General features: G+C 45.5%; 4 protein-coding genes across 4 annotated transcripts in view; 2 read left to right on the top strand and 2 right to left on the bottom strand.

Moving 5' to 3' along the window:
- The first annotated feature begins 1,126 nt into the window (after positions 1 to 1,126).
- Positions 1,127 to 12,820, top strand: part of LOC132837099 (uncharacterized) — a 489,878-nt gene continuing 478,184 nt past the window's right edge. Inside the window, exon 1 of the mRNA XM_060856790.1 lies at positions 1,127 to 1,421. Coding sequence (XP_060712773.1) covers positions 1,136 to 1,421 — 286 coding nt within the window. The 5' untranslated portion in view covers positions 1,127 to 1,135. The remainder of the gene's footprint in view (positions 1,422 to 12,820) is intronic.
- LOC132837140 (histone H3) lies at positions 2,240 to 2,991 on the top strand. Its single transcript, XM_060856840.1, has one exon. It carries the CDS (start codon positions 2,261 to 2,263, stop codon positions 2,669 to 2,671), a length of 411 nt encoding a protein of 136 aa, XP_060712823.1. The 5' UTR covers positions 2,240 to 2,260; the 3' UTR covers positions 2,672 to 2,991.
- Positions 3,935 to 4,337, bottom strand: LOC132837162 (late histone H2A.2.2-like). Its single transcript, XM_060856871.1, has one exon. The coding sequence runs from the start codon at positions 4,335 to 4,337 to the stop codon at positions 3,948 to 3,950; it is 390 nt and encodes a 129-aa protein (XP_060712854.1). The 3' UTR covers positions 3,935 to 3,947.
- Positions 5,384 to 5,764, bottom strand: LOC132837194 (late histone H2B.L4-like). The gene has a single exon (XM_060856912.1). The coding sequence runs from the start codon at positions 5,762 to 5,764 to the stop codon at positions 5,384 to 5,386; it is 381 nt and encodes a 126-aa protein (XP_060712895.1).

The raw sequence follows: 12,820 nt of genomic DNA, 5'->3' as shown, positions 1-12,820 counted from the left end.
GGCATCAGAATATGTATATGAATAGTTAAGGGTTTAGATGGGCCAAATGCTGGCACATGGGATTAGATTTGGTTAGGATATCTGATCAGCATGGACGAGCTGGACCGCAAGGTCTGTTTACATGCTGCACATCTCTATGACTCAATGATTCCTTGTGCTCACCAGTAGGACAGGAGTTGCGCCGCGCTGCACTGCACCTTGTCTGGAGATTGTGTTTGTTTTTCATATGATTCGATACCAATTGAGTGAGACGTAGAAACTGAGCAACAACTGCACAGCTCCGTGAATGGGACTACTCACCACAGGCATGCTAACACGGTTCAATATCCAACTCCCAATATACTAACTGTTGGAGAGAGGAAAAACGGCGCGATATCTAATGCTTTTACCAAGACCCATATGTTTGTCCTTTTAGAGGAGTATCCCATTCCTTCAGTCGTCTGCGATTCCACTATTGATTGCACACTTTTAACAAACAATGGGAAACAGAATGAAATTTCAACAGGGTTTAGAGGATTAAAAAACACAAGAATGTCCCACAGCAGCTTCTGCCCCCTGTGTACCCCTCAGCGGGCCCACACACAGCCCGAGAAAGGCCTCTCTCTTCCCCCCAGCCCGCTCACTCCAAGTTCCGGGACCAGTTCCTGCTCCGCTCGGCCTCTTACAAACAGCCCCCAGTTCTCCCTGAACTCACCCCGAATCAATCCCGGTCTCGGAGCCCCCTCTGTGTCCCAGGCTCCCATCCCGATGGGCTGCTGGAAGGAGCCTGCTGTTCCCTCGCTTCCCTGGGCGCTGATCTCTCCATTGCGGTCTGTTTCAAACAAACCTCTTGCACTCACTGAGTAAATGCTCCTCAATGGCAGCGCTGGGGGAGGGCCTCACGCATGCGCTCCTCTGGTCAGGAACAATCAGCTTTGGGGAGAAAAGGTTCAGTCCCAGATACAGTTGGGGCTGGAGTGAGCTGGAGGCGGAGCTGGATGAACAAAGCCTGCTCTGTCTGTCACTCAGTTTCCTCTCCGGATCCGCCTCTCACTCTCTGTCAGCTCTTTCTCAGTCAGGTCGGGCCGGGCTGTATAAAAACGGAAGGGGAGGCAGCTCGGCTCTCATTCAGCAGCGATTGAAGTGAAGAAGCGTGATGTCTGGACGAGGCAAAGGAGGCAAAGGCCTGGGAAAAGGCGGAGCGAAGCGGCACCGCAAAGTGCTCCGTGATAACATCCAGGGCATCACGAAACCAGCCATCCGGCGCCTGGCTCGCCGTGGCGGGGTCAAGCGCATCTCGGGCTTGATCTACGAGGAGACCCGCGGGGTGCTGAAGGTTTTCCTGGAGAATGTGATCAGGGATGCGGTCACCTACACTGAGCACGCCAAGCGCAAGACGGTCACCGCCATGGATGTGGTGTACGCTCTGAAACGTCAGGGCCGTACTCTCTATGGATTCGGCGGGTGAACATAAAGCGACCCTTTTCCAGCGAACCCAAAGGCTCTTTTCAGAGCCACCCAAACCCTCTGATAGAGAGCGCAGACCTGAGGGCGGGGAAGGCAGCAAATTGGGAGATGATAGTCTAACCGTTCTGTAACATATAATTTGTTAATTTACACAGACATGCTGACCCTTTCAGAAACGATACTTTAATGAGTTTTGATGCTGGGACACGGCAGGATTTTTTTCATAGCCTGTTCTGTCCACGTGCCTGTTAGACTTTTCAGGCAGCCATTAAGTTGTGTTTCGGCTGATTATGATCTGGTTGTAATAAAATATCGATTCGGTGAGCTTCCTTAATATTATCGTGGTACAATTTCAAGATGTTTAAATTGGCTGGGTTGTTTAGATTGATTCGCGGCCGGTAGACGTTCGGTTGTTCAGTTTGTCTGGGCTGTTTTAAACTCAGCCTTTCCTCCCGCCTGTTACAGACAGATCCGGCAATAACCCCGCCTCCTGTCACTAGGCTTTAATCGATTACTCTCTAGTATCTGAGTTGCGGACGAGTGGCGTAATGTATTTGATTTCAGGGTTTGAGGTTGAGTTCGGTGGGCATTTTGAAATTGGCCAACTGTCATTTCACGTTACCCAATCAGATTCCAACAATTCTTGTCCTGCCCTTTTCTGCCCCTTCCGGAGGTGTTTCTCTGTGGGTTGAGGGACAGGGCTGTATCCAATCCCAGCTCTAGGGCGGGCTCTCCATTCCCTTAAACAGGCAGCACCGCAGCAGCCTCAGCATTGATAACAGCAGCCTGTGTGTGTTACAGAGAGTTGGAGAGAATGGCCAGAACCAAGCAGACAGCGCGCAAATCCACCGGAGGGAAAGCTCCCCGCAAGCAGCTGGCGACCAAAGCGGCCCGCAAGAGCGCTCCGGCCACGGGCGGAGTGAAGAAGCCTCATCGCTACAGGCCCGGCACGGTGGCTCTGCGGGAGATCCGCCGCTACCAGAAATCCACCGAGCTGCTGATCCGCAAACTGCCCTTCCAGCGCCTGGTGCGAGAGATCGCTCAGGACTTCAAGACCGACCTCCGCTTCCAGAGCTCGGCGGTGATGGCCCTGCAGGAGGCCAGCGAGGCTTACCTGGTGGGGCTGTTTGAGGACACCAACCTGTGCGCCATCCACGCCAAGCGGGTCACCATCATGCCCAAAGACATCCAGCTGGCCCGCCGGATCCGCGGGGAGCGCGCCTAAACGGAGCCTGGCCGGCCCTGCACATTCACACCGAGAGAGAGGAAAAACACAACGGCTCTTTTCAGAGCCACTAAACCATCGAGAGAGAGCGGGAAGCGATGAGTTGCATTACTATTGTAATTATAAATGAGAATGTTGCTGGAAAAGCGCAGCATCCAAACAGCAGGAGAATCGACGTTTCGGGCATGTGCCCTTCTTCAGGATTCCTGGATTCTGCCTGACCTGCGCATTTTCAGCTCTGATCTCCAGCCCTCACTTTCTCCTATTGTAATTATACAACAAGGAAATAAATAGGCAATGAGTTATAAGCGATATTGACATGGGCAGTGAAGTCATAGCTAAGAAGATCTTCTGTGTTAGCAGAATGTTTTATGACAAATTGGTGTATGATTTTAACATATTGTGGTAATGGATTATAAATTCCCGTGAATTTCCCTCTCTGTCTATTCCCGGTGGGGGAAGGAAGAGATTTGGCGCCAAGAGATCGACTTGCTACTTGCAGATATTGGTATTTTAGGAAGTGCATAGGAGCTGCGTACAGTAGTAATGATGAGTCAGTTAAACAAGAAAGTCAGACAGCGGCAGCTGCGATCTCTAGTGATCGCAGATTCTAGGATTTAACTAATGGGAGATGAGATAGAATTGGCGCCAAAAGATCAACGGCTCAATTTCAAATTTGAAAATCCCACTAACTTGTAGAAAGGAGCGCGAAGTTTTACAGATGAGAATGCGTTGATTTGTCTATCGATTACAGAAGTGTGGTTCAGTACAATCTCACTTTGCCCCCTTCCGTCCTTTACAGCTGGGGGGAAAAAATCACTTGTGGGTATTTAATATGTTTTCTCTCTCTGGAGGCGGAAAAGAAAGCCTGCCTATGCTTTTGAATATATAGTTTGAGTTACATCAGACTGTACACTTTTGTGAAACATTGTGTCTTACGCTCTTTTATTCTACGTGATGAAAGCTGCGAAAGCTAGTGCACACAAATAAACCTATAAAGCTGCGAAAGCTAGTGCACACAAATAAACCTATTGGGCTATAAGTTGGTGTTGCGTGATTTTTAACTTTGTACACCCCAGTCCAACATCAGCATATCCAACACACAAGTATTCAATTACAAGGCGATAGTGATTGACTGATCTCAGAAACAAAGTCCAAGTTTCTCCACATTAAAAGTAAAATAAATCCAACAGAGATGACGAACTAGCTCCTTTCACAGATGCTGTGAGTGGCTCTTAAAAGAGCCTTTGGGTTGGTAGATTCAAGAATGGTCTCTTCACTTTTTAGCAGATCCAGCAGCGGCGGATTTCTTGGGCAGCAGCACGGCCTGGATATTAGGCAGCACCCCGCCCTGAGCGATGGTCACCCCTCCCAGCAGCTTGTTGAGCTCCTCGTCGTTGCGCACGGCCAGCTGCAGGTGCCTGGGGATGATGCGGGTCTTCTTGTTGTCCCGGGCCGCGTTGCCGGCCAGCTCCAGGATTTCAGCCGTCAGATACTCCAGCACCGCAGCCAGATAGACCGGCGCTCCGGCACCCACACGCTCAGCATAGTTACCCTTTCTCAGGTGCCTGTGAACACGGCCCACCGGGAACTGCAGGCCAGCCCGGGACGACCGAGACTTCGCCTTGGCGCGACCTTTCCCACTGCCCTTTCCTCTTCCACTCATGGCTACAAGCACTGTCAAAGAATGCGGCACTCCGCTCACACTGCGGTCTCTTATACCTTCGGGAGGAATGATACGGCAAACATTTCGGATTGGTCAGCATCTCCTAATGTTGTTTCAATTCCCAATCAGAAATCTGCTTCATTCCCCAATCCGGGGAGGAGGGCGGCAACGACAGGCGCCAAATCATCAACCGCTTTCTTTCCAATTTGAAAATCCCGCCAAAGTCCAAACAAAGGAGTATATTTTACCTGAAAAATGAAGCACAAAAACTGAGGAAGTTCAAAAAACATTAATACACATGTTCATTTACTTTTAGTTTACAAATGTGTACTTCATACGGTCTTACTCTCCCTCATTTGCCGATCTTTGTCCATTTCTGATCGTGAGTGGCTTATTTTCTAAACCCTGAGAAGAAGCTGTAACAAAACAGGTCAAACACTGCAGTCTGCAACCTGTCTTTTCTTTTCACATTTCAATACCACCCCGATATGCTCATAAACCAGCACACAACATTCTTCCGGCTCAGCATCGACACGTTTTATTAAGACGATATTTTAAAGCTGTCCACGCTTATCGCTCTCGATCAGATTCAGCAGAAGCTCCACGCTTCAGCCCGGTAGCTGTGTTGGTGTTCTCTCGGTTCGCTTTGAAAGTCTCTCACCGACAGCAAGAAGCATTATTTTGCATTGCGAAAAAACGGATCAAACCCGCGCATTGGAAATGTAAAGTAAATCAGAAGGTAAAGTGTATCAACCATGAGATGGAAAGACGTGGACATTTGTCTGCCAGGGGTGAACAAGCAAGATGAAAAATTACTCACTGGCGCTTGATCTGCTCTCTCAACCCCACTCCCAAATAATTTGCAAAGCACTTATTAACTCAAAAACATGTAGCACAATAATTAAGTTGCCTTATCAAGAATCACATGCAAACTCAAACAAACAACACTGAAAGAAATGGTTCAGCTGTCTCAGGGAAGTTGTAGGTGGCTCTTAAAAGAGCCTTTGGGTTGTGGATGTGTGTTTGTTTCAGGGCAGTGCGGTCCTTCACTTGGAGCTGGTGTACTTGGTCACCGCCTTTGTGCCCTCCGACACGGCGTGCTTGGCCAGCTCCCCGGGCAGCAGCAGCCGCACGGCGGTCTGGATCTCCCGGGAGCTGATGGTGCTGCGCTTGTTGTAATGGGCCAGGCGGGAAGCCTCCCCTGCGATGCGCTCGAAAATATCGTTGACGAACGAGTTCATGATGCTCATGGCCTTGGATGAGATGCCGGTGTCGGGGTGAACCTGCTTCATCACTTTGTAGATGTAGATGGAATAACTTTCTTTCCTGGACCTTTTCCTCTTTCTGCCGCCCTTCGCTGGCGTCTTCTTGATGATTTTCTTCGCGCCCTTCTTGGACGTTTGCTGTGCTTTCTTCTCATCAGCCATAGTGCCGCTCACTTTCAGACACAGAGCAAGGAAAAGCGGCCTCGGAGCTGGCTTTTGTAGAGTCTGATGACGCCATAAATGCTAATGAAGAATAGAGGAAGACTTGCTTCTTGATTGGGTAGTTTACATGAAGTCATTCCCAAACATGGAGTCTCTCTGATTGGTTAGTGTGAGATCCAATGGAGATCTGTCAGAATCTGCAATGAAATGTGAAGTGGATGGTGATTCTGTTCCTGTCAGTCTGACTGAGGGAGATTTGTTTTGTGTCTGTTACACAGAAAGTGACTGTGGTATCTGCTCGGTTTCCTTTTGCTCGTTGTTGTGATGATGTGGGAGTGGAAGGGTGTGTTTCTAGCTCCGCATGTCTGTTTCTGGTCCTCTCTCTGCGCTGGAAATAACACTGAGCTTCCCGCTGTCCTCAGAGGTTAGCACTGCTGCCTCACCGAACCAGTGACCCTGCTTCGATTCCAGTTTTGGGCGAGTGTGTGTGTGGATTTTGCACATTCTCCCCGTGTCCGAGTGGATTTCCTCCGGGTATTCAGTTTTCCTCTCACAATTCAAAGATGTGCAGGGAGGTGAATTGGCTATGCAAACTGCCCATAATGTTCCAGGATGTGTGGGTTAGGTGCATCAATCAGGGGTAAATGCAAAATAATAAGGAATGCGTCTGGGTGGATTACTCTTCGGAGGGTCGGTGTGCCTAATTCTACAGTGTAGGGATTCTAAGAACGTGAGTGTTTTCTACGTTTGGGGTTGATGGAACTCGTTCTCAACTGCGCGGAGTTGGAGAGGGATGAAAGAAAGTCCATATTTAAAACTTTTCTTGAGTCACGGGTTGAAAATCTCTGTCTTGACTGTGGGATTAATATATTTCTGAGAACTTGATTGCTAACTGTGGGCCCAGAGACCGAACTGTAACTGTGTGCTTTGCAATTAACTACAATATGTCAGACAAACATTGCTGCAGTTTTTATTTCGGAGTATTGAACCTTCACGCAGGGACTTAGAGCATTTTTCAATCTCATACGAATGCCTGTTAACCAGCAACCGTTAGCATGTTATATGTGTCACTTTAACTTTGTATCTATCGAGTCTTTATTTAGACATTTCGCATGAATTCAACACCTGTCCATTGAGGCTCTGGTCCTCTGTGTCATAGTCAATTAGTGTTACTTCAAGACAGGTTTTATTCTGTATCCATCAAACACTGATGTAAGCAATAAACCTTTACACTATTTGACAGCCACTTGGAAATATTCCTCCAATCTGTGCCTATCCATTTCTGGGAGGTAAAGCATTTTTGTTTCCTATATTTGACAATCTTTACGTGTCAGTATGTTACTGGATTGTAACTCAAACCTTCTGAAATGTAACCTGTTGTTTTTACTCTGTAGGTGTCAGTCATTAACATAAGAAAGGGTCTCATTTAGTATCGACGATTTTGAGTGTGACCAAACACCATTTTGGACAGTCTCTGGTAGGACTCCGTCCCCTTCACACCCATATCCTTTGAATATCAGCGTCTGTGCATTGGCAGAAAGTGTGTATTTATAACTGCAGCATTTGGTAAGGGACAATATATTGTACATTGCAAAAACTGGCAATAACAATGTTACTGCTGATGTTACACTGTTCATGTCAGTTTCTCACCAGTGGATAGCTGCATTGTATCCTAACAATTCATTGTTTTGCAGCTGACTCCGTATTTCATTCTGTAACTGCCAGTTTGTTGTTTTTAATTTTATTTTCACGCAGTTTCTGTCAATATACTGGCATGAGAGCAAATATTTCAATATTTCTAACTTTCAGATGAAATGAAGGGTTTTTTTTACTCCATCCCTGTTATGTCACAAAGACCTATAATTGAATCTGTCAGTATGTGATCTGTGAGCACACAGTAAGTTAGAGATAAAGTGAAAGGTGAATGATGCCTCTCATTTCTGTCACACAATTGCAGGATATATACACTACTGTTATCAATTTCTTTTAGACTTGTGTCAGTTTAAATATCTCAAAGCAGAAGACAACACGAAAAATAAGAAGTCAGTGACATTTTTATCTGCCTGTGTGTATTCAGCTCTGAGAATGTGTGTTATCAAAATGTACCTGTCAGTTTTTTTGACGAATAGAAGAACTTTGTTTTAAATCTTATACCTGTCAGTTTCTCCAATGTGAATGTTTGAGTGCAGTTTTCAATCTGTACCTGACAGTTTCAATTAAAAGAATGGATGAGTGAATTTGAAAGTATCTGTACCTTTCAGTGTGTGCTCTGTGAATAAGTGAGTGTACTTAGAATATTTGGCTCTGTTCAAGATGACACTTCCCAGAAACTACAGGAGCTCTTTTTACTTCAAGTCTCTGTTGCTCAACATTAAAAAGATTTATCTATTGCCATCCATGTCAGGCTAACATGGTGGCACACTGGTGCCAGGGACCCAGTTTCAATTCCAGCCTTGACTCATTGTGCAATCTTCACACAGACATGTTCCCCATGTCTGCATTGGTTTTGTTACGGCACAAGGTAAACCCCTTTGCTAATTTAAATCCAGCAACACAGAAAAGATTTTTCCTATGCAGTAATCTGTGAAAATATGATTGGCCATGAACTAGTTAAAGTAAAGATTAACAGCTTTATTTATTAAAGTATAACAGAGGGTGATAACTAACACTATTTACAACTCCTTCCTGTAACCTATCTTCTATAATACTAGTCCAATAGAACTCCTGATAAAGATTTACAAAACAAACCTTCTTATCTCAAAACCAGGCAGCTTTCGCTTTCTTTCTGTATTCCTGTTGTCTTTTGTCCTTCTTGGGCATTGCGCTTTACTAGTTACTGATCGATAAAGGTGCTTTCAAGACAGCTATTTTTCAGGCAGTCTTTTTACATGCTGGGGGCTTGGCAATTCTCCTCCCACTTGTTCAACTTTCCCAGGTCTTATACCTCCAGAGCATCAGATTGTGTCATTGGTGTTTAAGAATGTCAATACACTCAGTATCAACTGGTTTGGAATTTGGTATCTTCAGGATATAATGAAAACCGATTGGTTGAATTCCAATTAGTTTTTATCTCCAGGCAAACAGCTACTTGAATTGTTCGACCAAATGTTACCTTTTTTTCCCACAGAACACTTGGTGCTGTTCAGTAGTTCTACTGGCTGATAACTTTATTTAAGGTACAGTACATTCACATCTTCGTAACAGTTTTGGCTGGGTGCTCCAGTTTCCTTCCAAAGTCCAAACATGTGCAACTTAGCTGGGTTAGCCATGGTAAATTCCCCTGGAAAAATTCATCACTGTGCAGCCTAGGTGGGTTAACTACAGTAAAGGTGTGGTTATGGGGGTCAGGTAGGGCCTATATCTGGGTGGGATGTGCTTTGGCAAGTTGTTGCAGGCCAATTCTGGTTCTTTTCTGTGACCTCTATCTGCACTGGAGAAATTCTATGTACTGTAAACGAAAGTGAGGCTTTTTACACTGTTGTCAGTCTCTGACACTGTAAAACAGTTTGGATAATTTCCACAACTTTTATTCTATGGTACAGTTTATTATTGTATGTTATTTTCTGGATCGGTCAGTCTCTGGTCTGATTGTATACTTTGAATTCATTGTTCACATGTTTATAACAAGACAAGTATGAGAGTTTCTTATTCTGCGTCCAATAATCTCTGGGTATCTATTAAACGTGTACCATTTCATGTTAATGTTTAATTGTACCTTCCAGTTTATCAGCCAGTTTGTGTTAACAGACATGGGCCACTCTATTCTGGCCAGACACAGGCCACTGCTATAGCCTTTGACAAAGTCCCATATAAAAGACTGGTCCAAAGTCAGCTCTTGGAGTCTCAAGCAAACTGGAGCTGAAATGAGATGCAGACCGGATGCAAACTAGTGGTCAAACGGTGGAGGGTTGAGTTTGTGACTGGAAGCCTGTGACCAGTAGTGTACCACAGGGATCAGTGCTGGGACCGTTGCTGTTTGTTAAGTACATATTTACAATTGGATGTGAATGTAGAATGTATAATTAGTAAGTCTGTAAATAGGGTTTTTTGTGTGCAAGAGTTAAATGTTTCAGTGCAGCCTTGGAGTGCCTGTTTCTGTCCTGTATTGTTCGTTGTTCTGTGACACCGTGTTGTTGACAGTGAGGGGGATGGTTTCAGTGAGTAAAAAGTGAGGTCTGCAGATGCTGGAGATCAGAGCTAAAAATGTGTTGCTGGTTAAAGCACAGCAGGTCAGGCAGCATCCAAGGAACAGGAAATTTGATGTTTCGGGCTAGGGGATCGTTTCAGGCTACAGTGTGAGTACACTGGGCAGAGCAATGACAGATGGAATTTAATCCTGATAAATGTGCATTTTGGAAGGTCTAACAAGGGAAAGAATTACACAATGAAGGATTGGTCCCGAGGAATACGGAGGAACAAAGGGATCTTGGTGTACAAGTCTATAGATTGCAGACAGGCTGCTGAAGAAGGCATACAAAATGCTTTCCTTCAGTACCAGAGCTGTTGAATATAAGAGCAAAGAAGTCTTATTACAACTTTATAAAACAGATCAAATACCGCATGCAGTTCTGACTGCCACACAGTTAAAAGGATGAGATTGGCTGGAGAGGATGCAGTGGGTTGGAAAGTCTCCGTCAAAGGGGAGACTCTAATGAGCTGGGTTTGGTTTCCTTGGAGCAGAGGAGGTTGAGGGAGGATCTGACTGAGATATACTAAATTGTGAAAGATACAGACAGAGTAGATTGTGTGAATCTTTCTCCCCTTGGCAGATATGTCTAAGACCAGAGAATAAAAGTTGAAGGTACAGGGAAAGCATTTTAGAGGATATCCGAGAAAAATATTTTGACCTAGACGGTGGGTAAAGTTTGTAATATGCTGCTTGAGTGTGTGGTGGAATACCCTCACAGCATTTCGATATGCCCTGAAGAAGCCAGGGTATGGTCGGCTATCGGCCAAGTGCAGGTAAATGGGATGAATGCAGTTTGGTGTATGTTGGACATCATGGACATAGTGGGCTAAAGGGCCTGTTTCTCTGTTGTATGACTCTATATCTCTATAACATCCTTGTAAACCTTTTCTGCACCATCTCAATTTTAACAACATCCTTCCTGTAGAAGGATGATGAGAATTGTACACAATCTCCTGAAAGTGGCCTCGCTAGTGTCCTGCACAGCCACCAGATGACATCCCAACTCCTACACTCAATGTTCTGACCAATGAAGGCAAGCATGCCAAAGGCCTTCTTCACCACCCTGTCTATCTGAGACTCTACTTTCAAAGAAATATGCACCTGCCCTGTGTGGTCTCTTTGTTCAGCAACATTCACAAAGGCCCCACCATTAAGTGTATAATTGTTGCCCTGGTTTGTCCTACTAAAATCAAAGTCCTCCCATGTATCTAAATGAAACTACATCTGTCACTTCTTGGCCCATTGATCCACCTGATCGAGGTCAAAATTGGTATTTTTTTTCAGTGCACAGTGATATAATTATTTGAAGACTGTTGAAGTAAAGGTAGTGTTAATTAACCTGCGCTGTATTGTGATGGTACTCACCATCATTGGTGTAACTTGTGTAACTCTACAGAGGGGAGGAGGAAGGCAGAAGGACTATGATTTTCTCTCATGCAGTAGAGGAAAGTTGGTGTGTTGCCTCCGAGGGGCCAGGGTTCCTGATGTCTCAGATCGTGTTTTTGGGACACTTGGAGTGGGGGTAAGCTACCCAGGTCGTGGTCCACATAGGTAGGAAAAGGGATGTGGATTTAAGGCAGAACGTGAGGGAGCTAGGGTGGAAGCTTGGAGCTAGAACAAACAGAGTTGTTATTTCTGGTTTGTTGCCCGTGCCATGTGCTAGCGAGGCGAAGAATATGGAGAGAGAGAGGAGTTGAACACGTGATTAAAGGGATGGAGTGGGAGGGAGAGTTTTGGATACCTGAATAATTGGGGCTTACTCTGGGGTAGGTGGGACTTCTACAAACAATGTGGTCTACACCTGAAGCAGAGGGGTACCAATATCCTGGGGGATGTTTGCTAATGTTCTTCAGTAGGGTTTAAACAAATTCAGTAGGGGGAACAGGAACCTAAATTGTAGTTCCCATGTCCAGTGATTGAACATAGTGAGGTTAGAAATATGATTTCAATGTCACAGCAGTACACCATGAAGCATGAAGGTGGTTTGAAGTGGGTCTACGACAATGCCAGGAGCATCGGGAATAAGGTGGGTGGACTTGCAGCATGGGTGGGTACCTGGGACTTTGATGTTGTGGTCATTTCAAACACATGATCAAGCAGGGACAGGAATGGTTGTCGTAGGTTCCGGGATTTAGATGTTTCAGTACAAACAGAGAATATGGCAAAAAAGGGGGGAGGTGTAGCATTGTTAATCAAGGACATCATTACGGTGGCAGAAAGGATGTATGAGGACTTGTTTAATGAGGTAGTATGGGCTGAGGTTAGAAACAGGAAAGGAGGGGTCACCCTATTGGGAGTTTTCCATAGGCCTCAGAATAGTTCGAGATTTAGAGGAAAGGATTGTAAAGACGATCCTGCATTAGAGTAACAGGGCAGTTGTTATGGGAGACTTTAACTTTTCAAAATATTTACTGGAAATACTATACTTTGAATACGTCAGATGGGTCAATTTTGTCCAATGTGTACAGAGGGTTTGCTGACACAGTATGTAGACAGGCCAACCAGGGGCGAGGCAACAATGGATTTGGTACTGGGTAATGAACCCAGCCAGGTGCTGGAGGTAGGTGAGCAGTTTGGTGAGAGTGACCACAATTCGGTTATGTTTACTTTAGCGAAGGAAAGGGATAGGTACATACTGCAGGGCTGGATTTATAACTGGGGGAAAAAGCAATTATGGTGCGATTAGGCAAGATTTATGACGCATTGGATGGGAAATGAAACCACAGGGGATGGCACAATTGAAACATAGAGCTTATTCAAGGAACAGCTACTGCGTGCCCTTGATAAGTATGTACCTGTCAGGCAGGGAGGAAGTGGATGAACAAAGGAGCCGTGGTTTACGAAGGAAGTTGATCTCTTGTCAAGAG

The sequence above is a fragment of the Hemiscyllium ocellatum genome, chromosome 49 (assembly GCF_020745735.1).
Source record: "Hemiscyllium ocellatum isolate sHemOce1 chromosome 49, sHemOce1.pat.X.cur, whole genome shotgun sequence".
Taxonomy (NCBI): Eukaryota; Metazoa; Chordata; class Chondrichthyes; order Orectolobiformes; family Hemiscylliidae; genus Hemiscyllium; species Hemiscyllium ocellatum.
This window is presented reverse-complemented; position numbering and strand designations above follow the sequence as displayed.

Bases quoted from the DNA above. Each gene is read 5' to 3' on its own strand.
- LOC132837140 (XM_060856840.1), top strand. From the start codon at position 2,261: ATGGCCAGAACCAAGCAGACAGCGCGCAAATCCACCGGAGGGAAAGCT.
- LOC132837162 (XM_060856871.1), bottom strand. From the start codon at position 4,337: ATGAGTGGAAGAGGAAAGGGCAGTGGGAAAGGTCGCGCCAAGGCGAAG.
- LOC132837194 (XM_060856912.1), bottom strand. From the start codon at position 5,764: ATGGCTGATGAGAAGAAAGCACAGCAAACGTCCAAGAAGGGCGCGAAG.